The sequence below is a fragment of the Periophthalmus magnuspinnatus genome, chromosome 4 (assembly GCF_009829125.3).
Source record: "Periophthalmus magnuspinnatus isolate fPerMag1 chromosome 4, fPerMag1.2.pri, whole genome shotgun sequence".
NCBI lineage: Eukaryota > Metazoa > Chordata > Actinopteri > Gobiiformes > Gobiidae > Periophthalmus > Periophthalmus magnuspinnatus.
In genome coordinates, this window is record NC_047129.1 from 33,476,337 (window position 1) to 33,504,221 (window position 27,885).

The 27,885-nt window shown below is 44.2% G+C and overlaps 1 protein-coding gene across 1 annotated transcript in view; it reads right to left on the bottom strand.

Annotated features, from left to right (window-relative positions):
• Positions 1–524: 524 nt before the first annotated feature.
• The window catches only part of kank3 (KN motif and ankyrin repeat domains 3), a 52,494-nt gene continuing 25,133 nt past the window's right edge, over positions 525–27,885 (bottom strand). The window contains exons 2-14 of the mRNA XM_033964777.2: positions 24,547–24,620; positions 21,110–21,180; positions 18,693–19,078; positions 18,098–18,338; positions 16,652–17,674; positions 14,907–15,009; positions 14,099–14,347; positions 13,129–13,219; positions 11,484–11,703; positions 10,075–10,217; positions 8,218–8,418; positions 5,359–5,460; positions 525–1,061 (exon numbers count right to left, since the gene is read on the bottom strand). Coding sequence (XP_033820668.1) covers positions 1,008–1,061; positions 5,359–5,460; positions 8,218–8,418; positions 10,075–10,217; positions 11,484–11,703; positions 13,129–13,219; positions 14,099–14,347; positions 14,907–15,009; positions 16,652–17,674; positions 18,098–18,338; positions 18,693–19,078; positions 21,110–21,146 — 2,850 coding nt within the window. The 5' untranslated portion in view covers positions 21,147–21,180; positions 24,547–24,620 and the 3' untranslated portion in view covers positions 525–1,007. The remainder of the gene's footprint in view (positions 1,062–5,358; positions 5,461–8,217; positions 8,419–10,074; positions 10,218–11,483; positions 11,704–13,128; positions 13,220–14,098; positions 14,348–14,906; positions 15,010–16,651; positions 17,675–18,097; positions 18,339–18,692; positions 19,079–21,109; positions 21,181–24,546; positions 24,621–27,885) is intronic.

Consider the following 27,885-nt stretch of genomic DNA (forward strand, 5'->3'; position numbering starts at 1 on the left):
AATAAATTAATTAATTAATAAAAGTAAAAAAAAATAAAAAATTAATTAACGATCCCGCAAATCCTGACTGTAAATAAGTAAGAAAGGCATCACCTAGTAAATAATAAAAAATCTAAACGTATAAATCATAAACAATAATAATAATAATGGTGATAAGTACACACACACACACACAAAAAAAAAGAAAGAAAGAAAAAAAAAGGAGGTTGGCTTAGACAGTTTCAAAAAAGTCAATAAATGGTTGCCACTTACTATAAAATTTATTTATTTATTTATATTATTTAATTTATTTATATCTAATCTTCTCCACTTTCAAAAAGGACATAACCTCATTAACCCATTGAGCGCTGGACGGGGAATTTCTCGATTTCCAATGTAAGAGGAGATGGCGTATTTATATCTTTCTTCTGAAACTTCCGTAGAAACGATTTTCCCCAGAGCAAAAGTCAAGAGCGAAGAAAAGATAAAGAGACAAAAGAGGAGAAACAGAACCATCCAGGTCTGAGGAAAACACCACAGATGATGATGTAAATAAGTTTATTGTCGTATATACACCGCACAGGTTCATACGGACACGTTGCATAGAGTTAGTGCGTAAGTTCACAGACGTTAATGACACAGTTTACACGTTTAAAGTCGTATTTACCAGAAAAAATACATGGATTTTTATGTCACTGCCCATTTGTAACACGTGTCTCCACAAATCCCCCGCAGAATATGACAAAATATTGACATTTTTTAAAGTATTTGGGTCTAAACAGACACATTTAGGTCCATAATGATTCAAACATAAATTCATGAACGATAATAATTAGTACGAGTGCAAAGACAACGACGCGCAGTCTCGATTCCGTCACAGACAAATCAGAGACTTGAGATGAACATAACCAGTACAACGGCAGTTTATTCAAATAATAATAACTCAAATATAATAGTACACGGCGCGTTGAGGCGTTCTATAAATACTTTTACTTTAGTGAGATTCCAGTGCAGAGCGGAGCCGAGCGTCAGTCTGAACCGGGCCAGGACTTATGAGGACTGCTGGGACTGCGAGGGGCCCCCTGAAAAACAATATACTGTTAGTACTGCATTAAAGAGGAGGTATTTATGTTTATGGAGTATTAAAGAGGAGGTATTTACTTCTGTGGGGTATTAAAGAGCAGGTATTTACTTCTGTGGGGTATTAAAGGGGAGGTATTTACTACTATGGGGTATTAAAGAGGAGGTATTTACTTCTGTGGGGCATTAAAGAGGAGGTATTTATGTTTATGGGGTATTAAAGAGGAGGTATTTACATCTATGGAGTATTAAAGAGGAGGTATTTATGTTTATGGAGTATTAAAGAGCAGGTATTTACTTCTGTGGGGTATTAAAGAGGAGGTATTTATGTTTATGGGGTATTAAAGAGGGGGTATTTACATCTATGGAGTATTAAAGAGGAGGTATTTATGTTTATGGAGTATTAAAGAGGAGGTATTTACTTCTGTGGGGTATTAAAGGGGAGGTATTTACTTCTATGGGGCATTAAAGAGGAGGTATTTACTTCTGTGGGGCATTAAAGAGGAGGTATTTATGTTTATGGAGTATTAAAGAGGAGGTATTTACATTTATGGAGTATTAAAGAGGAGGTATTTATGTTTATGGAGTATTAAAGAGGAGGTATTTACTTCTGTGGAGTATTAAAGAGGAGGTATTTATGTTTATGGAGTATTAAAGAGGAGGTATTTATGTTTATGGAGTATTAAAGAGGAGGTATTTACTTCTGTGGGGTATTAAAGAGGAGGTATTTACTTCTGTGGGGTATTAAAGAGGAGGTATTTACTTCTACGGGGTATTAAAGAGGAGGTATTTACATTTATGTTGTATTAAAGAGGAGGTATTTACATTTATGGAGTATTAAAGAGGAGGTATTTACTTCTATGGAGTATTAAAGAGGAGGTATTTACTTCTACGGGGTGTTAAAGAGGAGGTATTTACTTCTGTGGGGTATTAAAGAGGAGGTATTTACATTTATGGAGTATTAAAGAGCAGGTATTTACTTCTGTGGGGTATTAAAGAGGATGTATTTACTTCTGTGGGGTATTAAAGAGGAGGTATTTACTTCTGTGGAGTATTAAAGAGGAGGTATTTACTTCTGTGGAGTATTAAAGAGGAGGTATTTACTTCTGTGGGGTATTAAAGAGGAGGTATTTACTTCTATGTTGTATTAAAGAGGAGGTATTTATGTTTATGGAGTATTAAAGAGGAGGTATTTACTTCTGTGGGGTATTAAAGAGCAGGTATTTACTTCTGTGGGGTATTAAAGGGGAGGTATTTACTACTATGGGGTATTAAAGAGGAGGTATTTACTTCTGTGGGGCATTAAAGAGGAGGTATTTATGTTTATGGGGTATTAAAGAGGAGGTATTTACATCTATGGAGTATTAAAGAGGAGGTATTTATGTTTATGGAGTATTAAAGAGCAGGTATTTACTTCTGTGGGGTATTAAAGAGGAGGTATTTATGTTTATGGGGTATTAAAGAGGGGGTATTTACATCTATGGAGTATTAAAGAGGAGGTATTTATGTTTATGGAGTATTAAAGAGGAGGTATTTACTTCTGTGGGGTATTAAAGGGGAGGTATTTACTTCTATGGGGCATTAAAGAGGAGGTATTTACTTCTGTGGGGCATTAAAGAGGAGGTATTTATGTTTATGGAGTATTAAAGAGGAGGTATTTACATTTATGGAGTATTAAAGAGGAGGTATTTATGTTTATGGAGTATTAAAGAGGAGGTATTTACTTCTGTGGAGTATTAAAGAGGAGGTATTTATGTTTATGGAGTATTAAAGAGGAGGTATTTATGTTTATGGAGTATTAAAGAGGAGGTATTTACTTCTGTGGGGTATTAAAGAGGAGGTATTTACTTCTGTGGGGTATTAAAGAGGAGGTATTTACTTCTACGGGGTATTAAAGAGGAGGTATTTACATTTATGTTGTATTAAAGAGGAGGTATTTACATTTATGGAGTATTAAAGAGGAGGTATTTACTTCTATGGAGTATTAAAGAGGAGGTATTTACTTCTACGGGGTGTTAAAGAGGAGGTATTTACTTCTGTGGGGTATTAAAGAGGAGGTATTTACATTTATGGAGTATTAAAGAGCAGGTATTTACTTCTGTGGGGTATTAAAGAGGATGTATTTACTTCTGTGGGGTATTAAAGAGGAGGTATTTACTTCTGTGGAGTATTAAAGAGGAGGTATTTACTTCTGTGGAGTATTAAAGAGGAGGTATTTACTTCTGTGGGGTATTAAAGAGGAGGTATTTACTTCTATGTTGTATTAAAGAGGAGGTATTTATGTTTATGGGGTATTAAAGAGGAGGTATTTACATCTATGGAGTATTAAAGAGGAAGTATTTACATCTATGGAGTATTAAAGAGGAGGTATTTACTTCTGTGGGATATTAAAGAGGAGGTATTTACATCTATGGAGTATTAAAGAGGAGGTATTTACTTCTGTGGGGTATTAAAGAGGAGGTATTTACTTCTACGGGGTATTAAAGAGGAGGTATTTACTTCTGTGGGGTATTAAAGAGGAGGTATTTACATCTATGGAGTATTAAAGAGGAGGTATTTACATCTATGGAGTATTAAAGAGGAGGTATTTACATCTATGGAGTATTAAAGAGGAAGTATTTACATCTATGGAGTATTAAAGAGGAGGTATTTACTTCTGTGGGATATTAAAGAGGAGGTATTTACATCTATGGAGTATTAAAGAGGAGGTATTTACTTCTGTGGGGTATTAAAGAGGAGGTATTTACTTCTACGGGGTATTAAAGAGGAGGTATTTACTTCTGTGGGGTATTAAAGAGGAGGTATTTACATCTATGGAGTATTAAAGAGGAGGTATTTACATCTATGGAGTATTAAAGAGGAGGTATTTACATCTATGGAGTATTAAAGAGGAGGTATTTACTTCTACGGGGTATTAAAGAGGAGGTATTTACTTCTGTGGGGTATTAAAGAGGAGGTATTTACTTCTGTGGGGTATTAAAGAGGAGGTATTTACTTCTACGGGGTATTAAAGAGGAGGTATTTACTTCTGTGGGGTATTAAATGTAACACATCACATATTTAAATCTCATGTTTCCTTTTATTGTTTTAAAAATGCTGTATTTGTCATCATTTTTCGGCGCTCTCAGTCTCTACTCTCTGTGCTAAGCCCCTCCCCCTTCAGAGCGCCATCACAACACAATCAGCCGCGTCGCACTAATGAAACTACTGCACATCACACCAGGTTTGTGAAGTCGTAGTGTACAGTTTTGTGTCATGTTTTTGTATATTTATGGAGGATTGTCGTGTGGGAGCGCGGGTGATGTAAGCTCGTGGGCGGAGCCTCGTACAGAACACAAATAGCACCTGGGAGAGATCTCTAGATGACTCAAACATGCATGGATGACTCTAAAACTTCTTCAGACGTGTTTTTGATGGGAGAAAGCTGCAAAAAGTCAAACAGCCCAGCATCTTCTGTGTTAGAATATAAAATTTAGGCCGAGCTCTTCTCTCAAACTGAAAACTCTCTGTTCCACCTTGTGATGTCATCGTGTGGTGATACAGGAAGTGCTCCACTGTGTTTTTAAACTCCACACACCTTCATTTATAGAATCATTTGGATCATTTCAGACCTGGAAAAAAATGACAATCTACGACTGAACTAAAGGTAAAAGGAGCTGCTAACTTCAAAACTACCACTTGATGACATCACAAGGTGGAACGGAGCATTTTGAGCTTTTGAGATGTTACAGACTAATAATAAAGGAAACAAAACACAACTCCAGAGTCAGTTTTCCTTAATATAGAACAGGGGCGTCAAACTAATACCACATAAATAAAACAGCTGCTCTCAAAGAACCAGATATAATTTAAGACAAAATAAATGTAACCGAATGTCACGTAAAATAAATGCAACTACTTTTTAATCTTGTTAATTAATCGTTTTTTTGTAAACTTATTGAATGGATCTGAAAAAAATGTGTGTGTAACTGTGTCTCTCCTGATAAACTGATATTTTAAGACTCACACCTTTTAATTGAGCTCATCACGGGCCACTGAAAATGAAGAGGCGGGCTGCATTTGGCCCACGGGCCTTGAGTTTGACACATGTGATATCGAATATTTAAAGCGTCGATACATTTCTAAGGCCAATATCGAGTACGACCAGCAGAGGGCGGTAGCACAACTTCAGTGGGAAGCTCAGTTTTTCTGTTTTTATTACTTTTTCTTTAGAACAGGTCAGAGTGTACGAGTCGGCTCTGTGGAGTGACCTGGTGCACAGATCAGGTCAGAGTGTACGAGTCGGCTCTGTGGACTCACCGCGGCGGCCTGGGCCTTGGCGTAGTTCATGTGAGCGTAAAGCAGCACCGCAGTGTCGTTATGACAGGCCTCCAGTGCAATGGACAAGGCATTACTCCCATCCTGAAGAGAGAGAGAGGAGGAGAGGAGGGGAGGAGGGGAGGGGAGAGGAGGAGAGGAGAGAGAGGAGGAGAGGGAGGGGAGGGGAGAGAGGGGAGAGAGAGGGGAGGAGAGAGAGGAGGAGAGAGAGGGGAGGAGGGGAGAGAGAGAGGGGAGGAGGGGAGGGGAGAGAAGAGAGAGAGGGGAGGAGGGGAGGGGAGAGAAGAGAGAGAAGAGAGGAGAGGAGAGGAGAGGAGAGGAGGGGAGGGGAGAGAGAGGAGGAGAGGGGAGGGGAGAGAGAGGAGAGGAGGGGAGAGAAGAGAGAAGAGAGGAGAGAAGACAGAGAGGAGAGAAGAGAGAGAAGAGAGAGGGGAGAGGAGGGGAGAAGAGAGAGAGGAGAGAGAATAGAAAGAAGAGAGAGAAGAGAGAAGAGAAAGAAGAGAGAGAGAAGAGAGGAGGAGAGACAGAGACATACTGTTAATCTCTTACATAAACACAGGACACAAACATTTGTAAAAGTTCATTTTTATAAACGTCTCTGAGCAGCAGCTTAAACTTTTACTTGTTTGTGTTTTTTGTATTTACTGTATTTTCTGGACGATAAGTGTCACTTTGTTCAGTTTGTTCAGTTTGTTCAGTTTGTTCAGTTTGTTCAGTTTGTCCGAGGGTAAGACTCTACTCAGATGTGAAACTGTTCTCGTTTTCTCTGGAGTGGGCGGAGCTGTTCAGAAGCGACACTATTATAAAATGTCTGTTCTTGGTGTCGGACTTTGTTTTTTTCTTCATTATTATGCTTTTTTTTCACCGGTGCAACTTCTACTCCAGAGCGACGTGTAGTTTGACTCACGGTGGGAAGAGGAAGCGCAACTTTTAAGCTTTAAGTGAATCTAAAAGTGACAAAATGTTTCCGTGACAATATGAAAATGATTTGAACATTTGTGTTTCCTGCAGTTTCTTCACATCTGATTCCATTTTTCTCACTTTTGTGTCTGTCCTTTGGGGCTTTATTTCACATTTTTTCACATTATTTTCACAATTTTTTTCCCTCGTACTTGAGTAATTCCTTTGACCACTACTTTGTACTTTTCTTTACTTGAGTACAGTCCCGGCCCGTTCTTAAATGTCGCGCGTTGGCCACACGGAGGCGCTGTTCCTCGGTTACTCCCAGAGGACATTACCTAAATAACTCCGTCTTTTCCGATTTGCTGAGCTGTTCAAACGTTAATATTCTTGCAGCGAGGGCCCGGGTCTGTGTCAGGGCTTCACAGAAAACAGGAAAAGCATGTGACATTTTTACAGAGCGCCATGGGGGCGGGGCCAGACGACAGATGTAAAAACGCTCTGGACCCGAGGCTCAGACCGGACACAACTTCCTGAGACGGAATTAATGTAAAGTCCAGATAAACCAGCGGCTCAGACATGTTTAGATTCAACTGTAGAGACGGAGACATGGGGCGGAGACACGGAGGCGGAGACACGGGGCGGAGACACGGAGCAGAGACACGGGGGCGGAGACACGGGGGCGGAGACACGGGGGCGGAGACACGGGGGCGGAGACATGGGGGCGGAGACACGGAGCGGAGACACGGAGCGGAGACACGGGGGCGGAGACACGGGGGCGGAGACATGGGGGCGGAGACATGGAGCACAGACACGGGGCGGAGACACGGGGGCGGAGACACGGGGGCGGAGACACGGAGCGGAGACACGGGGGCGGAGACACGGAGGCAGAGACACGGGGCGGAGACACGGAGCGGAGACACGGGAGCAGTGACACGGGGCGGAGATACGGGGGCGGAGACACAGGGGCGGAGTCAATTATTTTTTCAAACTTTAATTTTTAATAGAAATTATTCAAATCCAAACGAAGAAAAGGCCCAATTTTCAACCGATTTGATGAAGACATGTCCACGTTCTTCTGTCAGCGAGTCGTTTTTTTGGGGTCATGAATTACCCCAGGACGACACAAGGGGGCGATACGTCACGACAACACAATCTGAAACGTGACATATCGCTCCAGAGAAATAAAACAAAAGGCGAGCCCCGTGTTTCCGCTTTGAGACGCCGTTTGAATTCACACGGAGCGCAATCGGTTCCGGAGTTTACGGTGACGGGAAGTCCACAACCGCGAATCTGTTTATCGGCGGCGTTAGCATCCGACGCTACGCGGGTTAAAAGACGTGAGCCGCGACAAATAAATATCAAAATGAACCAATGAGACGCCACTTTTTGAAGCTTCTACGGCGCAAATCGAACCAAAAAACCCACAATCTGCGCAGGAAACTCAACACACGTTAAATATCGAGCCCTAAATCCGTCGTTCCAGCTCACGCGTACGGAACGATACGTCGATTTATCTCGTCACCTCCTCAGCCTCTCCATCTCCTCCTCTTCTTCGCGGTTAAGACGTGAATTTTCGACTTGAAATTGAATTAGTCGCGGGCGCTTTTCCCCGAGTCTGTCCGCTCCTTCAACGCGATTCTGCGACAATAATAAACAATAAACGACGAATTATTTCCCTCAGAGTTTGCAAATATTCCACTTAAAGGATTAAAAATACTTTCACTTTCACTTTCATCGACAAAAATGTGTCGACAAAAGCCGTTTTTTAGTGGAGAAATGTGCAGTCAATCCTCTGTCGGTGAAAGAAAACGAGGAAGAAATTTGAAAAACAAACCAAAAGTAACATTAAATCCTAAATGTGGATCGATTAATCTGTGCGATCCCGGCCGGAAAAAAGCGGGAATGTCGAGGAAATGCGAGTGAAATGCGGCGTCTCACGTGGTCCAGGAGGGAGATGTCGCAGCCGGGCGTGTCCAGCAGCAGCTTGACGATCTCGGTGCGTCCGTGTTCGCTGGCGCACATCAGGGCCGTGGAGCCTTCGTCGTCCTGGATGTTCACGTCGGCGCCGCACTCCAGCAGAGAGCGGACCATCTCCAGACGCCCGTGACTGACCGCCAGCATCAGCGCCGTCTGACCCGCCTGGACACAGACAAAACGTTACAGCGCCGAGTCTGGAAACGGTACAAAAAATGGAACGTTTACGGACAAATGTTTGCGTTTTATTTATTTTTTTAACAGATTTGAATAAGTCCAGACTAATATCCCTCTGGTCCTCGCCCTCCGTCGAGTCTCGAAACAAAACCGGCCAATCACATTTGTTTTGGGGTTTTTTCCGCGTGTGAAACAAAGAATCTCATTGGTCGCCGTGATTCGCAAGGAGGAGAGAGAGAAGAGAGAGAAGAGAGAGGAGAGTGAAAAGAGAGTAGAGAGAGAAGAGAGAGGAGAGAAGAAAGTAGAGAGAAGAGAAGAGAGAGTGAAAAGAGAGAGTAGAGAGAGAAGAGAGGGGAGAAAGAAGGGAAAGAAGAGAGAGCAGAGAAGAGAGAGGGGAGAAAGAAGAGAGAGAAGAAAGGAGAGAGAAGAAAGAGGGGAGAAAGAAGAGAGAGAAGAGAGAGCAGAGAAGAGAGAGGGGAGAAAGAAGAGAGAGAAGAAAGGAGAGAGAAGAAAGAGGAGAGAAAGAAGAGAGAGAAAAGAGAGAGGATAGAGGAGAGAGAAGAGAAGAGAGAGAAGAAAGGAGAGAGAAGAGAGAGACGAAAGGGGAGAGAAGAGAGAGGAGAGGAGAGAGAACAGAGAGGAGAGAGAAGAGAGAGGAGAGAGAGGGGAGAGAAAAGAGAGAGAAGAGAGAGAAGAGAGGAGAGAGAGAACAGAGAAGAGAGAGGGGAGAGAGAGAAGAGAGAGGAGAGAGAAGAGAGAGAGAAGAGACTAAGCGTGTCCCTGATTGGCTAATCCACCTGTCAATCACGTCTCAGATTCCCCGGGGGCCAAACTCACGTCTCCGTAAAGTTTTGAAGACGTGCGGATGTTTTCTAGATCCAAGACGTGTTTGAACGAGCGGAGTTCAAACTATGACCTCATCGTTTTCTAGAGCAAACGCAGCCTTTTCTTTCTTATTCTGTCACTTTTCCTCCCGTGGCGTCGATGAGCCCGAGGAGGACAACGGCAAAACCACCTACGGACCTCAACCTGTACATCCAACCTACGGCCCAGGGGCCAAATCCGGCCCTCAGACAAACTTTTTTTGGCCGTCATGCTCCTCCTGAACTGGCCCAATTGATCAGGAAATATTTTTTACTCCAAACTGAAGAGAATCTACGTCTATAACCTGAAGAGAATCACCTTCCATCGTGACACGGACGTAAAAAATAATCGGTAAAATTAGACGGTAAAATGTCAAACTTGTGTGAATTGAGTTGACGTCTTTTATTTCAAACTAATGAGTAAAAACAAATAACAAAGGAGTTTTTTTTCTACTTAAACGATCTTATCCAGTCAGATTTATTATTTTATCTCATGTTTCATTTGAGCGGCGCGTGTGAAACTCACCGGTCATATTTGTTTTGATACAGACGGACTGTGCCTGTCCCTGATTGGCTAATCCACCTGTCAATCACGCCCGTCTTCAGAAAGTGTCGGAGAAAAGCGAGTTCTGGACCGAAGGCGACATCGTTAAGGACGTTATTTAAATCGGTGAAATTGTGAAAATATCGTCTGTTTGAACTTTTGTGATGGAAAAGTTGATTTATTTACAAACGTATTCAGATTTTTCCTAAAACCTGGAGTATTCCTGATCCTTCACACCTGGCTGGCCTTGGCGTTGACGTTCCCGTGGCTGAACAGCTTCTTCACGACCTCCATGTCGTCGTCCTCCTTCACCGTGGACAGAGCGGCGAGCATGATGGACGTGTAGCCCGCTTTGTTCTGTTTGTCCACACTGCACAGGCCTGAAACAGGACCGGGTCAGGACCAGGTCAGGACCGGGTCTAAACTGTGTCTAAACTGGTTCAGGACCGGGTCGGGACTGGGTCAGGACCGGGTCAGGACCGTGTCTAAACCGGGTCAGGACCGAGACAGGACCATGTCTAAACCGGGTCAGGACCGGGTCAGGACCAGGTCAGGACCGGGTCTAAACTGTGTCTAAACTGGGTCGGGACCGGGTCAGGACCGGGTCAGGACCGAGACAGGACCGGGTCTAAACCGGGTCAGGACCGAGTCAGGACCGAGACAGGACCGGGTCTAAACCGGGTCAAGACCGGGTCAGGACCGGGTCAGGAAAGGGTCAGGACCGGGTCTAAACCAGGACTGAACCAGGTCTAAACCGGGTCAGGGCCGGGTCGGGACCGGGTCAGGACTGGGTCAGGACCGTGTCTAAACCGGGTCAGGACCGGGTCAGGACCAGGTCAGGACCGGGTCTAAACTGTGTCTAAACTGGGTCAGGACCGTGTCTAAACTGGGTCAGGACCGAGACAGGACTGTGTCTAAACCGGGTCAGGACCGGGTCGGGACCGGGTCAGGACTGGGTCAGGACCGTGTCTAAACTGGGTCAGGACCGGGTCAGGACCAGGTCAGGACCGGGTCTAAACTGTGTCTAAACTGTGTCAGGACCGGGTCGGGACTGGGTCGGGACCGGGTCAGGACCGGGTCAGGACCGAGACAGGACCGGGTCTAAACCGGGTCAGGACCGAGTCAGGACCGGGTCAGGATCGTGTCTAAACCGGGTCAGGACCGGGTCAGGACCGGGTCTAAACTGTGTCTAAACCGGGTCAGGACCGAGTCAGGACCGGGTCAGGACTGGGTCTAAACCGGGTCTAAACCAGGACTAAACCAGGACCAAACCAGGACTAAACCAGGACTAAATCAGGACTAAACCAGGACTAAACCAGGACCAAACCAGGTCTAAACCAGGACTAAACCAGGACTAAATCAGGACCAAACCAGGACCAAACCAGGACTAAATCAGGACTAAACCAGGACCAAACCAGGACCAAACCAGGACCAAACCAGGACCAAACCAGGACCAAACCAGGTCTAAACCAGGTCTAAACCAGGTCTAAACCAGGACTAAACCAGGTCTAAACCAGGACTAAACCAGGTCTAAACCAGGTCTAAACCAGGTCTAAACCAGGACTAAATCAGGTCTAAACCAGGTCTAAACCAGGACTAAACCAGGACTGAACCAGGACTAAACCAGGTCTAAACCTGTGCCGTACCAGTGTCCAGCAGCAGCCCGACCACGCCAAAGTTGGAGTGCGAGACGCTGTAGTGCAGCGCCGTGTTCCCGTTCCCGTCCGTCATGTTGACCACGTGTTCCAGCAGAGCGGCCGACACCTCGGAGAAGGCCATGAGGTAATCGGACACTCGCGACGGCACGGACGTCTTTGCGCTGGACACTCGGAACCACTCCATCTGCACCGTGTGGGAGCTGGCGAGCTGCGGAGGAGGGCGCGGGGGCGGAGTTAGCAACACGATGATGTCACACAACGTAATATTCACGTCGCAAGAAAATGAAAACATCTAAACGTTGCCAAAGTTCTCAAAGTTTGTCCAAAATTACAGTGGGAAAAAGTGTTTTCTATTTAATCTCGTCTAAATTTGTACGGTGATACTTGTGTGTCCATGTCACAGTCGCACTGGGGGTGTTCAGCATGCATGTCTATGGCAGAATGTTCAGCAGTTTCCATGTCGACACAGCCAGTGATCAAGACGAGCGTTTATGGTCCTGTTACGTTGTTTTCACTTTCACTTTTTTGTTGAAAATCAAACTGAAAAAAAAACCTTGGCTAATGCTAACGCTAGCTTATAACCGTAACGTTCTGTCAGAGCGACTTGTTTAACGGCTCGACTCATCTCAGTGGTTCAGTTCTTTCTGGTCACATTGTGTTAAAATAAAGCTCAGATTAAAGTCTAACAGAGTTTCAGACAGGGCAGTGCCTACAGCTAGCATCACACCCCCAGAGAGCAGCAGCAGCATAAAGTAGAAAGTATTAAACTCCTAATACTGGGCCCGTTTGAGCGTCTAATCTGCTATAACGTAAGATTAAGGACTAAATCAGGACTAAATCAGGATGAAATCAGGACGAAATCAGGACTACGATGATTCTTTGTGATTATAAAGTATTAAACTCCTAATACTGGGCCCGTTTGAGCATCTAATCTGCTATAACGTAAGACTAAGGACGAAATCAGGACGAAATCAGGACTAAATCAGGACGAAATCAGGACTAAATCAGGACTAAATCAGGACTACAATGATTCTTTGTGATTATAAAGTATTAAACTCCTAATACTGGGCCCGTTTGAGCGTCTAATCTGCTATAACATAAGATTAAGGACTAAATCAGGACTAAATCAGGACTAAATCAGGACGAAATCAGGACTACGATGATTCTTTGTGATTATAAAGTATTAAACTCCTAATACTGGGCCCGTTTGAGCGTCTAATCTGCTATAACGTAGGATTAAGGACTAAATCAGGACGAAATCAGGACTACGATGATTCTTTGTGATTGTTTATGTTTTGATTTGTGTGATTTTAACGTCTTTTTTCTTCTGTAAACACTCTTGAGTTACTTTTTGTGTGAATTGTTCTGTATAAATAAACTCGCCTCGTCCCAAACGAGCTGCCGTTTCACATTTACATGTTTTCTAAAGTCAGTTACACTTGAAAATACTGCATCAGTCGTTTAAACATTGAAACGGTGGAAGTTTTCACTGTTTTAAAGACTAAAACTGAGGCTTGAACAGAGGAACGCCGTCATTCACGAGAAAACGTGTCGATTGCTGTAACATCCCCACGGCGACACGGTCCTGTCGTCGTGTGCCGTCGTCACTGTGAACGGGCCCGTGTGCTCTTACCACGTCTTTACTCTGGGGGGCGCTGTGGTCGTCGTTCAGGTGGTTCTTCAGGATGAGGCAGGCTTCACGCATCTTTGAGCTCAACTCAAACCTGAAACAGTTTAACTCAGGATCACGTTTTTACTTATTTACTCAGAATGTAAATATTTAACATAACGGCGCAAGAACCATAAAGTTTAAAGCCACTGTATGGAACATCTAACCCAAAGAACAGACTGGAATAAAAGCTCTTTGTTTTTTGTTTTTTTTAGTTGTGTTCATTGCACTTGGTCTTTACTGTGAGTGCGCTCGCATCTCCACAAACCTGACTCTTATTTGTCCTCCTCCTGCTTCTTTCCATTAAAATACTGTTCCTCGGCTAAAATCTATCCCCATGGAGAATGTTCCACAGTACGATTTCAATTTTCCGTTTCCCTGGAATCGTGCAGGTGACGTTCTGCCTCCAGAAAGTTACACACTGTAGCTTTAAACCGTAAGGATTTCAGAAAACACGCGAACGCTGCCGTAGCGATACTTTGCGGTGACATCGCGGTGGGGGGGTGTTCTACATGTATGTCTATGGTCGAATGTTCGGCAGTTGCCATGGAGACGCACGTTAGGAAAACGCGGACAAAAAAAGTTTAAAGAAAAATACGAAACGCGCGATCAGTCCGAGCTCACGGTCCCGTTTAAAGAGTTTGATTTACAACTAAAACGTGAGAGCGACGGAAAAACTGTAGGCTAATGCTAATGCTAATGCTAGTGCTAATGCTAATGCTAGCTTGTGACTGTCACGTTATGTAAGAAGGAGTTGTTTAACCGCACAAATCGGCTCATCAGCTCCAACTGAGTCAGACTTTCTGGTCAGATCGTGCTAAAATAAATCTCAAACTAATCCTCAGACAGAGCGGTGCCTCCAGTTAGCGTCACAGTAAATGCAGCCTGTCAATCATCACCGGACGGACCACGCACAGATCTTAACGCGCCGTACTTCTCTTTGACCTCCGGGCCGCTGTAGTCGGCCGCTCTCGGCGCCTCCTCCTCTTCGGTGTCGCTCTCGTCCAGATTCACGTTCCGCTCCTCCTCCGACGTCTCCACCTCCAGCGCCGCCTCGTCCTCCGAGCTCTCCCCGTCGTCCGCCGCGTCTCCGCTGTCCTCGCTGTCCTCGGATGAGCTGCCATCCTCCTCCTCCTCTTCCTCCTCCTCCTCCTCCTCTTCTTCACTCGACGTGGACTCGTATCTGACACAGAGAACACGGTGTTACTCGAGTTAATGCTTCGGGATACGATCAGGAATTGGGACCGTTTCCATAGCGATTAACAAAATATTATATCTTTTGAATGGGAAAAGTCCTCAAAATGTCCTCCTCAGGTTCACTGGGACAAAATGCGTCTTGGCCCAGTGCAGAAATATCAAATAAACGAGTCTTAACGTCAAAATGAATCTGCATCTAATTTTAAAGCATTTTACTGTCGGATAATCAGGAAGTGCGCGGTTAGTATGCTAGTTAGCTTTAGCGTCATTCCCAAACTCCACTCCGGTCTCTGAAAGTTGTGAAAAACACTTATAAATTCATTGTGGTGAATAATTAATTAAGAATGCCAGGAATGTGTTGGGAAAATCAGGAACAAGTTGGGACCGCTGCAAAGCTCTGGAAATGATCCCGTTTAGTTTTTCCCGTTTTTAAGACGATAAAAATCACATACAGAGGCTTTTGTCGGATAAATTTTTCACAGATTTCACTGTCGTGTCTAAACTGCGCGGCGTGTTGCGTGTGTCAGGCTCCAGATGGCGCTCACCCTCCGTTCAGGATTCCCACAAACTGCAGGCTCTTTTTCCCGGTGCTGCGGGTTTCCGAGCTGTTCCCGTCGCTCCTCTTCATTATGGATTTGAGTAAACCTCCTGCACAAAGGACAAAGGGACAGTTAGGACAGACGGGAACGTTTGCGGATTCAGGAACACTGTGGAATTTTAATATGACAAACTCAGAATCTTCATTTTACCGGGAAAAATGTGGGTTGTTTGGAATATTTCACAAATCTCAGGACATTTCTGACGCACCAGAATTTATCTCCAACTCTCTGCTCCTCCTCCCCCGTTCCTCCCCCTCCCCCTCCTCCTCCACTCTTCACCTCCTCTCTTCTCCCCTCTTCTACTCCTCTCCCTCCTCCTCTCTTCTCTTCATCTCCTCTCTTCTCCTCCCCCACAACCAAGACCGCAACCACGACGTGACCGCGACCACAACCGCGACCACAACCGCGACCATGACCACGACCCTGACCGCGACTGTGACTACAACCGCGACCATGACCATGACCACAACGTGACCGCGACTGTGACTACAACCGCGACCACTACGTGACCACAACCGCAACCACAACCATGACGTGACCGCGACCACAACCGCGACCACAACCACGACCCTGACCGCGACTGTGACTACAACCGCGACCACTACGTGACCACAACCACGACCGCAACCACAACCACGACGTGACCGTGACCGTGACCACAACCACGACTGTGACCACGACTGTGACCACAACCGTGACCATGACCGCGACCGCAACCATGCCGCTGTGTTGTCCCATAAATGAGGACGCTCGGCTCGTGTGTCATATCTGTGTGACGAGACGTGGGCGGAGACACGATTCACACAAAACGAGACACGAGATCAGATCAACGAGACGAGACTTAAACTATAATAAACCGCGTGGTTCAGTTCACATTTTTATCCGTCGTTACTTTTTCATAACGCGCACGTATTTCAGCGACAGTTAAATCACATTGTATGACCGTCACCATAGCAACAGGCAAATAAACGCTCAGCTCTTTTGGCTCTGGACCACAGACGGTACATTTTTATAAACAGGTTCAAATGTTCAAAATAAACGCTGGATTTTAGACTATTTTGGCTAAAAAGTGACATACTGTGGCTTTAATAAAACAGCATCATAAAAACATAAAGTATAAGTACAGAAACTCAGTGGTAAAAGTTCCATTTGTATTTTTTTTTTTACGTAAATACTGACCACAGCGGGACAAAGGAATAAACGGACGTAGCTAACCTGCTAGCCGCCGCGTTACAAACAGGAAGTGATCATGGGCGCGTGAAGGGGCGTCACCTTCAACAGCCTCGCTCCCGATTGGCTCTTTGGTCGCTGCGATACTAGCGATACTCAAATTAGCCGCTATAACCGTTAGCGTGCTAGTCTGCGCTCGAGAAACAGGAGACCAGCTTCATGGAAAACACAGAATTCCGTCATATTTGGGATATTTACAGACGTTTAACGGGGTTTTAAGATTCCCAGGTGAGTCGTTTCAGTTTGTGGAGGCGGTAAAAGCTCGTTAAACACTGAGGAGTCGTGCGTTTTGCAGTTTTAAAAGACGTTTTTTGGAGCTGCTTCTCCATAAATCCAACTCACAACTACTTTTTTTGCCAACACGTGGATAAAATGTGACGAGATCGTGCGTCTGGTTGCGTCTTGTTTCATCGCTAATTTAAATATTTACCATCTTCTATAAAAATCCTTTGTTTGCTCACCAGTTTTAGGGGTGGAGGTCATGTCCTCCTGCTCCGCCCTGGTCTCCTCCTCCTCCTCCGCTCTGGCTTCCCGCTCCTCCGTGACTCCGCCCTCCCCGCACTGACACGCCGTGCTCACCATCTCCACCTCCGCCGCCACCGCCGCCATCTTCTGCTGCTCCTCCTCTGTCTGTGTCCCCTCCTCGCTCTGATCCAGATGCCCTCCCACGCTCGCATCGCTCACCTCCACCCGACACCACACCTCCGCGTCCTTCGCCTCCGCTGCCCTCGTCTCCGTCTGAACGCTCGCAGTCTCTGGCGCCGCGGAAACGGCTTTATCGCACAGAACTTTGGACGCGCTTTCCTCCATTTTGGCTCTAAAGCGCTCCACCTCTCGCCCAGCTTCGCCCAACCGTTCCTCCAGAGCCAAAATGGACTCCTGCTGGAACTTGACGGTGTCTTGTAGCGTGTCTATTTCCCGCTGGGCTTCGGAGGTGGCGCCGAGCATGCCCTCCATCACCCACACCTCCGCGTCCTCCGTCTCCACCGTGGCCTCGACGCCCCGCTCGACCGTCGGACGAGCTTCTGTCTCTGTGCTCCTCTCGTCCACCGTGACCACGGAGCTCACCGCCGCATCTCTGACGCCTTCACTGTAATAGAAAACCGCCAAATGCATCGGCTTCTCCTCGCCGACCCCCAACGACCTCGTCTCCACCGCTTCTACGTCTTTATCCGCTCGTCTCTCTGTCATCTTCTCATCGCTCGTTTGTGGTTGGACGCGGCGTGGAGGTTCTTCTGAAGTTTGGGTGGAGGACTCGCTCAGAGCCGGGTGCTGTTGCCGCTTGGTCACCTCCAGGGCGGCGCTCTTCTCCTGTAGCTGTAGCATTAGCATGTCTTTCTCCGCGCGTAGCCGGGCCACCTCCCTCTCCAGAGCCGGGACTCCCTTCACCTTCTCCTCCATCTCCTTGAGCTGCCTCAGGGCCGTGGCCATCTGCTCCCGCACCGTCTGCAGCTGGCTCGGGGGGACGGAGGCGCTGCTGCCCCCTGTGGGCGTGGAGCTCAGGGTTAATGATCAGACCACGTTTAATAAAAGAGTTTAAGAAGTTAAGTTGTTAAATGAGCTATTTATTTATGATTTGTGTTCCATCGTCCAATCAGATTTGTTTATTTCAGTGACACATGAAAAGAAGGAGCTCATTGGTCACCGTCATTTTAGACAAAACCACATTTCTCTCTCCTCAAATGAACAGTTTCCTGCTTCATGTTTTTCAGGCTCCTGTGATATATATTTTTTTATTTTAAGATGCTGTTGATGAGTTGAAACAGATAGCAAACTGTCAGAGCAGGATTGTTTAAAGAATCATTTAAAGAATCATTTAAAGAATCATTTAAAGAATCATTTACAGGAATCTTACCTAAATTTATGCATCAACTTTTTAATTAAATAAAGGTTCGATCTGTCTGTACCTGCGGGGGTGCTGCGTCCCGACGTCTGGGGGCTGGGTTTGGTCCAGCTGCTCGGGACGGACTGGGACAGTGGGGGGGCAGAGTGGGACAGTGGGGGGGCAGAGTGGGGCTGAAGCGGGGCAGGCTGCACGGGCTTGGGAGCGGCTCCGTTCTGGTGGCTCTGCTCTTGTTGCAGTCGCAGGCTGGTCTCCAGGAGGGTGCGCTCCACCCGAGGGTTCCTCTGGGGGGGCGGGGGAGGGACCTGGAGCAGAGGAGTCGTTTAGATTTTACCAGACGCAAAGAAACAGGGGACAACGTTACAATATTTAGAGAAAAGAAAAGACACGATGAGCCGTCAGTTTGGGGCAATATAACGACAAAAATGATCACGATTTTTAACCTCATGGAGCGATCACGAGTTTCAATTTGACTTTTTTTTTTGTTCTCGTTAAAATCAGAGGTGCAGACGGGCGGGACGGGGCGTTACCTTCACCCGCCCCGCTCTGGATTGGCTCTTCGGTTGAGCTGGACGCTGTGGTGACGTCAGACTCACCGCGTCCACTTCTTTAGTCTTTTAGTCTTTAGTCCCGGTCACCGTGTCCGTCTGCAGTTTTACCTTGGCGCCGGCGGAGAGGGGCGGAGCCGCGATGAGGCCGACAGGCGACAGCGACAGGTGCTCGGAGGGGGCGGAGCCGAGCCTGTTTCTGGGCGGCGGAGGCGGCGGCACTCGTCCGTCCTCGCTGCTCGGAGACGTGAGGGACTCCGTGGACGTCCAGCCGCTGCTCCTGCCCCCCACCCCCGGGCTCCTCTGGGACAGTCTGAGCCCTCGCCCCGAGCGTCTGCCGCCCCCCGGCGGAGCCCGCCGCGCGCCGTGCCCGCTCTCGATCTCCTCCACGTACTTCAGGAAGTCCAGGTCCAGTTGGAAGCCGTAGGGCGTCTGGACCGAGTACGAGGCCTGGTCCGGCTCGTCCTGAGCGGGGAAGTGGAACGCCGAGCCCAGGTCTGGAGGGACAAAGACAGAGGTGCATTATGGGACAGCGGTGACGCCCACAGGGACACTCACCCGGCTCCAGGACATTTCTCATTACTTTTTCCAATAGACTTTAAAGTTTGTAATCTTATTTTTATTAAAACATTCTGCCAAATCTGTTTTTAAATGTGCTTTTTGGACTTAAAACAACCGTGTTATAGAGAGAGGAGTTCAAAAATATCAAAATATCGTATCGTTTCAATTAATGATACAGTATCGATATCGTGGGCTGCTGTATCGATATATCACCAAGTGTATTTTTTTGTATATTTTACCAAATTATTCTGTCGCTGCTCTACATTTGTGCGACTCGTTCAGAGAAAAGAAACTCATTTATGTAGAACATTTGACATTTAATTGACTGTTTTCGTGATTAAAATCAGTTTATTTCACATTAACTTCGGTTTAACACAGACTTTTAGTGTCACAGTTGTTTTAGTCGATATATTTTGATCCTTCAGAGTCGTTAAACTGCACACGTCTCTGTGTAAATGTAAATGTGGATGAATCATATGGACACATGCAACAGTCAAACAAAAAGCACTTTATGTTCATTTATCTTCAACAAATGGAAGATAAATTAAATAAAATGTGGTTGATTGTTACGTTTTCTGATGACACGGGTCAAAAATGATGATTATTAAAGATTAAACACAGGCAGAAAGTGACATTTAAACTCCACAAACTCAATGAGATTACATTAATTCGTGCCTCTATAATCGTAACAGAATCTTTGGCAAACACAGATTAAAGACGTGTCCTGCACAGTGATTGGTCGACTAAAAAAGGGGGCGTGGCAAAATCTCTCAACACTATTCTGACCCAAACTGCACTCACAGGACTTCACCTGCAGGGGGCGCTCATGCAAAACACTACTATTTATGCAGAAAAAGTACAAAAAGCCCAAAAGTCACTGACACTTTTAAATCTTCAGTCGCTCCTATAATTCTTAAGTTAAACTCACTAAATTTTAGCTTTAGATAAACTGAACCGTCTGAGATTTTTGTCGATATAAAAAATTATAATTGTCACTTAAACTTGAATTTATCACGACTTAAACTAGAGGAAGTAAAAAAGACCAAATTTTTCAAAATAATGTTTTTTAAGTGTCTGCCATTTTTTACTTTTATTTCATTTAAAAAAAAGTTTATTTCATTTGTTTAAATTATCATTTATCTCTTTTCTGTATTTTTTGTGATATATATATATATTTTTTCTTTTATTTCATTTAAAAAAAATTGTTTTCTGTAATTTTTGTGATATATATATTTTTTAAACTTTTATTTCATTGTTTTGTGTCTATTTCAGTTTTTTATTATTTGTATTATTTGTCTGTTTTCTGTAATTTTTGAGATTTTTTTGTTATTTTTTAAAGTTTATTTCATTTATTTATTTTTATTTTTATTTCTTCTATTAACCATTCCGCCATTTTGTGTTATATCCCGATCCAACACACTCTGCGTCACATTTAAATCATTTCTGGCTTATGTCTCTTATTTGATCATCGATTTCACGTTATAAGTCGTTTATTAAGTCGTCTGAGGTTTATTCACAAACACCTTTTTCTTTAAGATCGACCCACAGGAAGAAATCGTGACTAGTCAGGTCTGTGGAGATCACACACTGCCCCCTGTCTTTGAAAAACACTTATTATTCCTTTAATGGCGTTTACGCTCGGGGCATCGCAGGGATTGGGTCAAATTTGACCCGTGTGACTCAAAGTCCCACTGGACAATGAGGGTTTGTTCCTCGGGGCTGGATTTGCTCATATTAATGTGGGAAGAGTCGTTCTAACTGCTCTGAAAAAATAAAATAAAAATATTTAGAAACAAAAGAGTTATGAGTTTTTTTGAACTGTCAGTGACTTTTGGGCCACACTGCACGAGGAAACAGTGCAGAGTGGATATTTATATGTAATAAAATGCAGCTTAAACTCCCATAATTCACTCCCAAATCTTTAGTTATCGTGAGAATAAGGTTCATTTTAAAACATTTCCTCGTACCTGGCAGTTTGGGGTTGACTTGCACCGACTGGGTCATTTTTACGCTTCACAGTCACAGCTCAGAGAATCACCTGTTACAAAAAAAACACACAAAAACAAAACAAAAACATGACACTTTCATTATTTAGTGACGTCGGAGCATTGTCTCAGTGTAGAGGGAGTTAACTCAGACCACATCTGACCTTAAATATACATAATTATCCCTTTTGCAGCTCATTTAAACACACGACATTCGCTCTATTTCCACATTAAAACCAGATAAAGGCACTTTACCTGATTATTTCCATGTTTTTGAGTGAAATGTCCAGCCTCAGTGTTAAATAGGTCAAAGTAAGTCCACTTCTGTCCAGTAGATTTGTCTAAAAACATTGCATCTTTGCTGAATATTTGTGTTCTGGAGGCCAAATGTTTTACCGCGACGTCATGGAAACCGTGGAAGGTTTGACTTTATCTGTGGCACTGGAAAAAAATCAACTATTCTACAAAAAAACAGGGAAATATGCACAATATTCTATCATTTTTTTGTAAATAACAGCGTCTTTTTTGATGGATGTTTAATTATTTTATATTATTTATTTATATTTAATTGTTTCTTCGGTCTGGCCTCGTCTTCCTCATCGTCTTGTATTTATATTTTACTACTTTTGTCATTATTTTAATCACTAACAGCTTTTTCTGTTTCATATCGGATTTATTATCATTATTATGTTTGTTGAAAAATCTTAATAAACATGTAAAAAAAAATTAAAAATAAATAAAATAAGTCCACTGTTTGCCGTCTGCATCGAATTACAAAGTGATTTATGGCCCAAGAATCAGGAAATATGTGTTAGCATACTAGTTAAGGTTCCTCGAGTTTACAAGTGACAAAATCTTTATGTAACAATATGAAATGATTCCTGTCGGCTTTAAGAAAACTGCTGCGTCTGCACTTTGACCTCTGACCTCACGCTGTACCTGCGTCTGCACTCTGACCTGGGCCTGACCTCTGACCTCACACTGTAAGGAAAGGCGAGTTTATTTGTACAACACAATTTATACACAAAGTAATTCAAAGTGTTTTAAAGAAAAAGACATAAAAAGTCACAATACAACAAATCAAAACAAAAAAATCACAAATAATCATCATCAAAATAATATTAAAGGAGAAAAGTGCAGAATAAATTTAGTCCTGGTTCAGTCCTGGTTTAGTCCTGGTTCAGTCCTGGTTTAGACTTGGTTCAGTCCTGGTTTAGACCTGGTTCAGTCCTGGTTCAGTCCTGGTTCAGTCCTGGTTTAGACCTGGTTTAGACCTGGTTTAGACCTGGTTTAGTCCTGGTTTAGACCTGCTTTAGACCTGGTTTAGTCCTGGTTTAGTCCTGGTTCAGTCCTGGTTCAGTCCTGGTTTAGACCTGGTTTAGTCCTGGTTTAGACCTGCTTTAGACCTGGTTTAGTCCTGGTTTAGTCCTGGTTTAGACCTGGTTTAGTCCTGGTTTAGTCCTGGTTTAGTCCTGGTTTAGACCTGGTTTAGACCTGGTTTAGACCTGGTTCAGTCCTGATTCAGTCCTGGTTCAGTCCTGGTTCAGTCCTGGTTTAGTCCTGGTTTAGTCCTGGTTTAGTCCTGGTGTAGTCCTGGTTTAGTCCTGGTTTAGTCCTGGTTTAGACCTGGTTCAGTCCTGATTCAGTCCTGGTTCAGTCCTGGTTTAGTCCTGGTTTAGTCCTGGTTTAGTCCTGGTTTAGTCCTGGTTTAGACCTGGTTTAGACCTGGTTTAGACCTGGTTTAGACCTGGTTTAGACCTGGTTTAGACCTGGTTTAGTCCTGGTTTAGACCTGGTTTAGACCTGGTTTAGACCTGGTTTAGTCCTGGTTTAGTCCTGGTTTAGACCTGGTTTAGTCCTGGTTTAGTCCTGGTTCAGTCCTGGTTCAGTCCTGGTTCAGTCCTGGTTTAGTCCTGGTTTAGACCTGGTTTAGTCCTGGTTTAGTCCTGGTTTAGTCCTGGTTCAGTCCTGGTTTAGTCCTGGTTTAGACCTGGTTTAGACCTGGTTTAGTCCTGGTTTAGACCTGGTTCAGTCCTGGTTTAGTCCTGGTTCAGTCCTGGTTCAGTCCTGGTTCAGTCCTGGTTCAGTCCTGGTTCAGTCCTGGTTCAGTCCTGGTTCAGTCCTGGTTTAGTCCTGGTTTAGACCTGGTTTAGACCTGGTTTAGTCCTGGTTCAGTCCTGGTTCAGTCCTGGTTCAGTCCTGGTTTAGTCCTGGTTTAGTCCTGGTTTAGACCTGGTTTAGTCCTGGTTTAGTCCTGGTTTAGTCCTGGTTCAGTCCTGGTTCAGTCCTGGTTTAGACCTGGTTCAGTCCTGGTTTAGTCCTGGTTTAGACCTGGTTTAGACCTGGTTTAGACCTGGTTTAGTCCTGGTTTAGACCTGGTTTAGACCTGGTTTAGACCTGGTTCAGTCCTGGTTCAGTCCTGGTTTAGACCTGGTTTAGACCTGGTTCAGTCCTGGTTTAGTCCTGGTTTAGTCCTGGTTTAGACCTGGTTTAGTCCTGGTTTAGACCTGGTTTAGACCCGGTTCAGTCCTGGTTCAGACCTGGTTTAGTCCTGGTTTAGACCTGGTTTAGTCCTGGTTTAGACCTGGTTTAGACCCGGTTCAGTCCTGGTTCAGACCTGGTTTAGTCCTGGTTTAGACCTGGTTTAGTCCTGGTTTAGACCTGGTTTAGACCCGGTTCAGTCCTGGTTCAGACCTGGTTTAGTCCTGGTTTAGACCTGGTTTAGTCCTGGTTTTCACAGTAAACCTTTGCTTTGTTCCATGTTTTTTCGATGGTAAAAAGCTGCAGATGTTGTTGCTTGCGTTTGCACAGACCTGGCTCTGACCTGAGACACAGCAGCAGTGTGATCCTGTGCTCCGCCTTCAGGAAGTGTAACCCCCCTCCTCGCCTCCTCCTCGCCTCCTCCTGCGCCCCCCCCCCATCCCGCGCCTCCCTCCTGCACTCAGACCCTCTTAAACCCGCGTCTCCGGTCCCAAACATGCCCATAAACCCACAGCGCACTTCCTGTTTCGGACACAACAGCTGTTTCTCCGCCTGAGTATCAGAGAAATGAGGGGCATTTCCACAGAATGAGAACAGTGACAACAAAAACACGCACATTTCTCCCCACGTGTCCCGTCCCGGCGCAGATAAACTGAATAAACCGCTCTTCAGGTGAAAATAAGTCCACTGTGCACCGTGAAAAGAGCTTATAAACTCATCATGGTGAGTAATTACGATGTTCTGATACTAAAGGTCAGTGTGGACAAACTTTGGACAACTGCAAACTGTTTAAAAATGAAATAGTTCTGCTTTTTCTTCGCCTGGGATCCACATTTAACTCTTAAACTCCCACACTGTATGACGCTGGCTGTGATTGACAGGTGGATTAGCCAATCAGGGACCTGCCCGATGAGAACGTGGCGCGCGTGAGGCGTTTACCTGTTCGTGTCGTGCGGTGAGATGTTCCTGCAGCTGTTTCAGGCCTGATTCCTTCCTCCATGTACCTCACTGCCCTGTGGAGCACAACAAAAACAACAACATTTAAAACAAGAGTCCAGTGTGTTTAAACGTCACTATATTCCTCATTTTTAACAAAAACGAGCGGATTTACACGGCACAGGTTCAGACACAAACACGAGTCAATACTAACTACTGTCTACTTTAGACCAGGGACGTCAAACACATTTTCACCAAAGGGCCAGAAATAAAATAAATGTTGCTGCTTTTTAAACTTGATAATTAAGTTTTTCTGTATTTATTACTTATTCAAGTTACAAATATGACATATGCTTTTACAAAGATATAAAAACACAGCCTGATAAAACGACATTTTAAGACCATCACACCTTTTAATTTACCTTGTCGGGGGCCACATAAAATGATGTGGAGGGCCGCATTTGGCCCACGGGCCTTGAGTTTGACAGATGCGCTATAGACGGACGCACCGATCCAATACAATATCGATACTTCACAGCGTTTTTATCAGACAAAACCAGCCCAGAATGAAAGTCCATCTCATTAAAAAACAAGAATTTATCACAAAACTGATCCAAATGTTTATTATTCAAGTGTAAATAGTTTGAAAAAGCCACAGAACCAAACCTCACACAGTCATTTCTTCCCACTTAAACCTAAAACATGCACAGTGGGATCGTCCTCTTGAGTGTTTTGCCAAAGGGCACATTTACACCGTGCAGTGGGAGGAGCGCAGACAGATATGAGCCTCGTTAGAGCCCGATGGCCTCGTGGTCGGCGTTCTTGTCTCGCTTCAGGACAGATTACATTCCTCGAGTGTCTGCAGACACGGGCCGTCCCGAGCTGCAGCGCTGACAGGTCCCGGGGCGAATCACACGGAAGTCCAACGATAAAGACACGCGATCACAGACTGTGTGCACAGACAGAGCTAACCTGCCGCCGCCGCCGCCGCGTTACAAACAGGAAGTGATCATGGACTCACTCCCAGCTTCATCAGACTCATTTTGGTCTTAAATGTTCATATTAACCCTCTACATGATCCTGGGGTTCATTTTTGAGTTTACCTTTTATGTTTTGTTTTTTTGTTTTGTTTTTTTTTTAGTTATTTTTATTTTTAAATTTTTTTTATTTGATTTTTTTGTATTATTCTTTTTTATTTTTAGTTTTTTTGTTTATTTTCTTTATTTTTTCTGTTATTTTTAGTTTTTTTGTTTTTTTCACTTTTTAGTTATTTTTATTATTATTATTTAATTATTTTTCTTTATTTTTTCTGTTATTTTTAATTTTTTTTATTTTTTTCACTTTTTAGTTATTTTTATTATTATTATTTCTTTATGTTTCTTTATTTTTTCTGTTATTTTTAGTTTTATTTGTTTTTTTCACTTTTTAGTTATTTTTATTATTATTTATTTTTTTTCTTTATTTTTTCTGTTATTTTTTGTTTTTTTCACTTTTTTAGTTATTTTTATTATTATTTTTATTTTATTTTTTGTTATTTTGAGTTTAGTTTTAGTTTTTTTTTGACAAACTGTGTCCTCTCTCTGTTGTATATATCCACCTCTAAGACTATGTTATCTTGTTTTTACTTTATGCACGTCCTTATTTGTATTTTTAACCGCTGTATTTCTACTTTATTCTGTGTTTTATGTTGCACTTTATCCAGAAAGTTCCTAGTTTGTGAGTCGTGTTCACTGACAATGGCGATAAAAGTCTTGTGATTCTGTAGAGATGTTTCAAGTTGTGATCATCTCCTCGTCTGAGTTCTGACCCACATCCAGACGCCGCCTCATTTACATCTCATTTGCATAAACGCTCACGTGTTTAAGAAACGCTTTCAAACGTCAAACACTTGAACAGAGTCAGAGAGTTTATTTAAGTCTCCAACTCTTCAAAATAAACAAGAGCTTTCAGTGTTTAGATCCAGTTTCACGAGGCGCAGTGGTGGTAAACAGTGAGGGAGGGGGGGAGGGGCGTGGAGACAAGTGCATTCTGGGTATCAGGGGGTGACGGGGGTGATGGGAAATAATTTAAGAAAATATGTCCCGAAGAATCATGGAGGAATTTGAATTTTTCTTTGTATCGTTAGAGTAAAAATATTCTAAAACTGCAGATTTTTTGTGGGATTTCGTAGAACATTTTCAGTTTTGTAAATGTCAAAACTATCGGTACGGAGGCCCTTAAGTACAAATGTGTTCGTTCCGACGCCTCAAGACGGTCCAGAAGAACGACGTCTCCGATCTGAAGCACCTCCCGCAGCGCCACGTCTCACCGCCAAATCACTAAATCGATAAAAATGTCGACGTCTTATCAAATTTACTATGAATATATCTTTAGATTTTATTCGACTGCCCCTCCCGTCCACCAGGGGGAGCCGCGCGTGGACCTGCCCCCCGTCCCCGTCCACCAGGGGGAGCCGCCGCCGCAGCTCCTCGCACGTGGCTGTGTCCTGGAGCTGTGCCAGAGACAGACTGACGTGAGCCAAAGCAGAGACAAGAGAGCGAGGACAGGCTAACCACTCTGCCGCTGTGCTTCCCCTGCCCCGGGGCACATTCCTCCGACGTGTCCCGACAGCTCGCCCCCCTCCGCCCCCGTCTGACCCCCTCCACCTCAGGGACACAAGCGTCACATGATCTGACGTTATGATATAGACGACGGTAAAGACACGAGCCAAAAGCATCACAGGCGGCCATTTTGAATCCAGGCGGCCATTTTGAATCCAGGCGCTAAGGTCAACGATCGTAAACTGATTTATGCCACTGACACAAAAACCACAAACTATTATAAATGTGCGATATTGTTCAAAATCATGAGCTGCAGAAAAATAAACAGCAGAATGAAACACTTTAGTCGTTAATTTGAGTTTGTAATGAGCCAGACAAGTTATTTATTCAAACTTTTACAGCTCAAATCTGATCATAAAGCCAGAAAATAACGGTCATGTGTCTTTCATGAGCTGAACGATAAACGACGTGTCAGATGCAGAAAACGTCTCCTCTGTTCACGATGTAGAACTTAAAGACCTTTTGATTTAGAAAAGTTTATTGTTGATGTTTTTAGCATTTAGCAATTTAGCATTGGCTCCAGACACGAGGCAAAAACATCACATCACCGTATTGAATCTGGTCGGCCATTTTGAATCCGCTCGGCCATATTGAACCCGGTCGCTAGCGTAAACAATTTTAAACGCTAAGAAAACTGAAATTTAACTGCTCAAATATCAAAACTGTCCCAAAACATTATCGTCACGTGGGTTTATCTCAGGGGTGGGTAAACTTTTGGACACTCGGGCCACAGTGGGTCTAA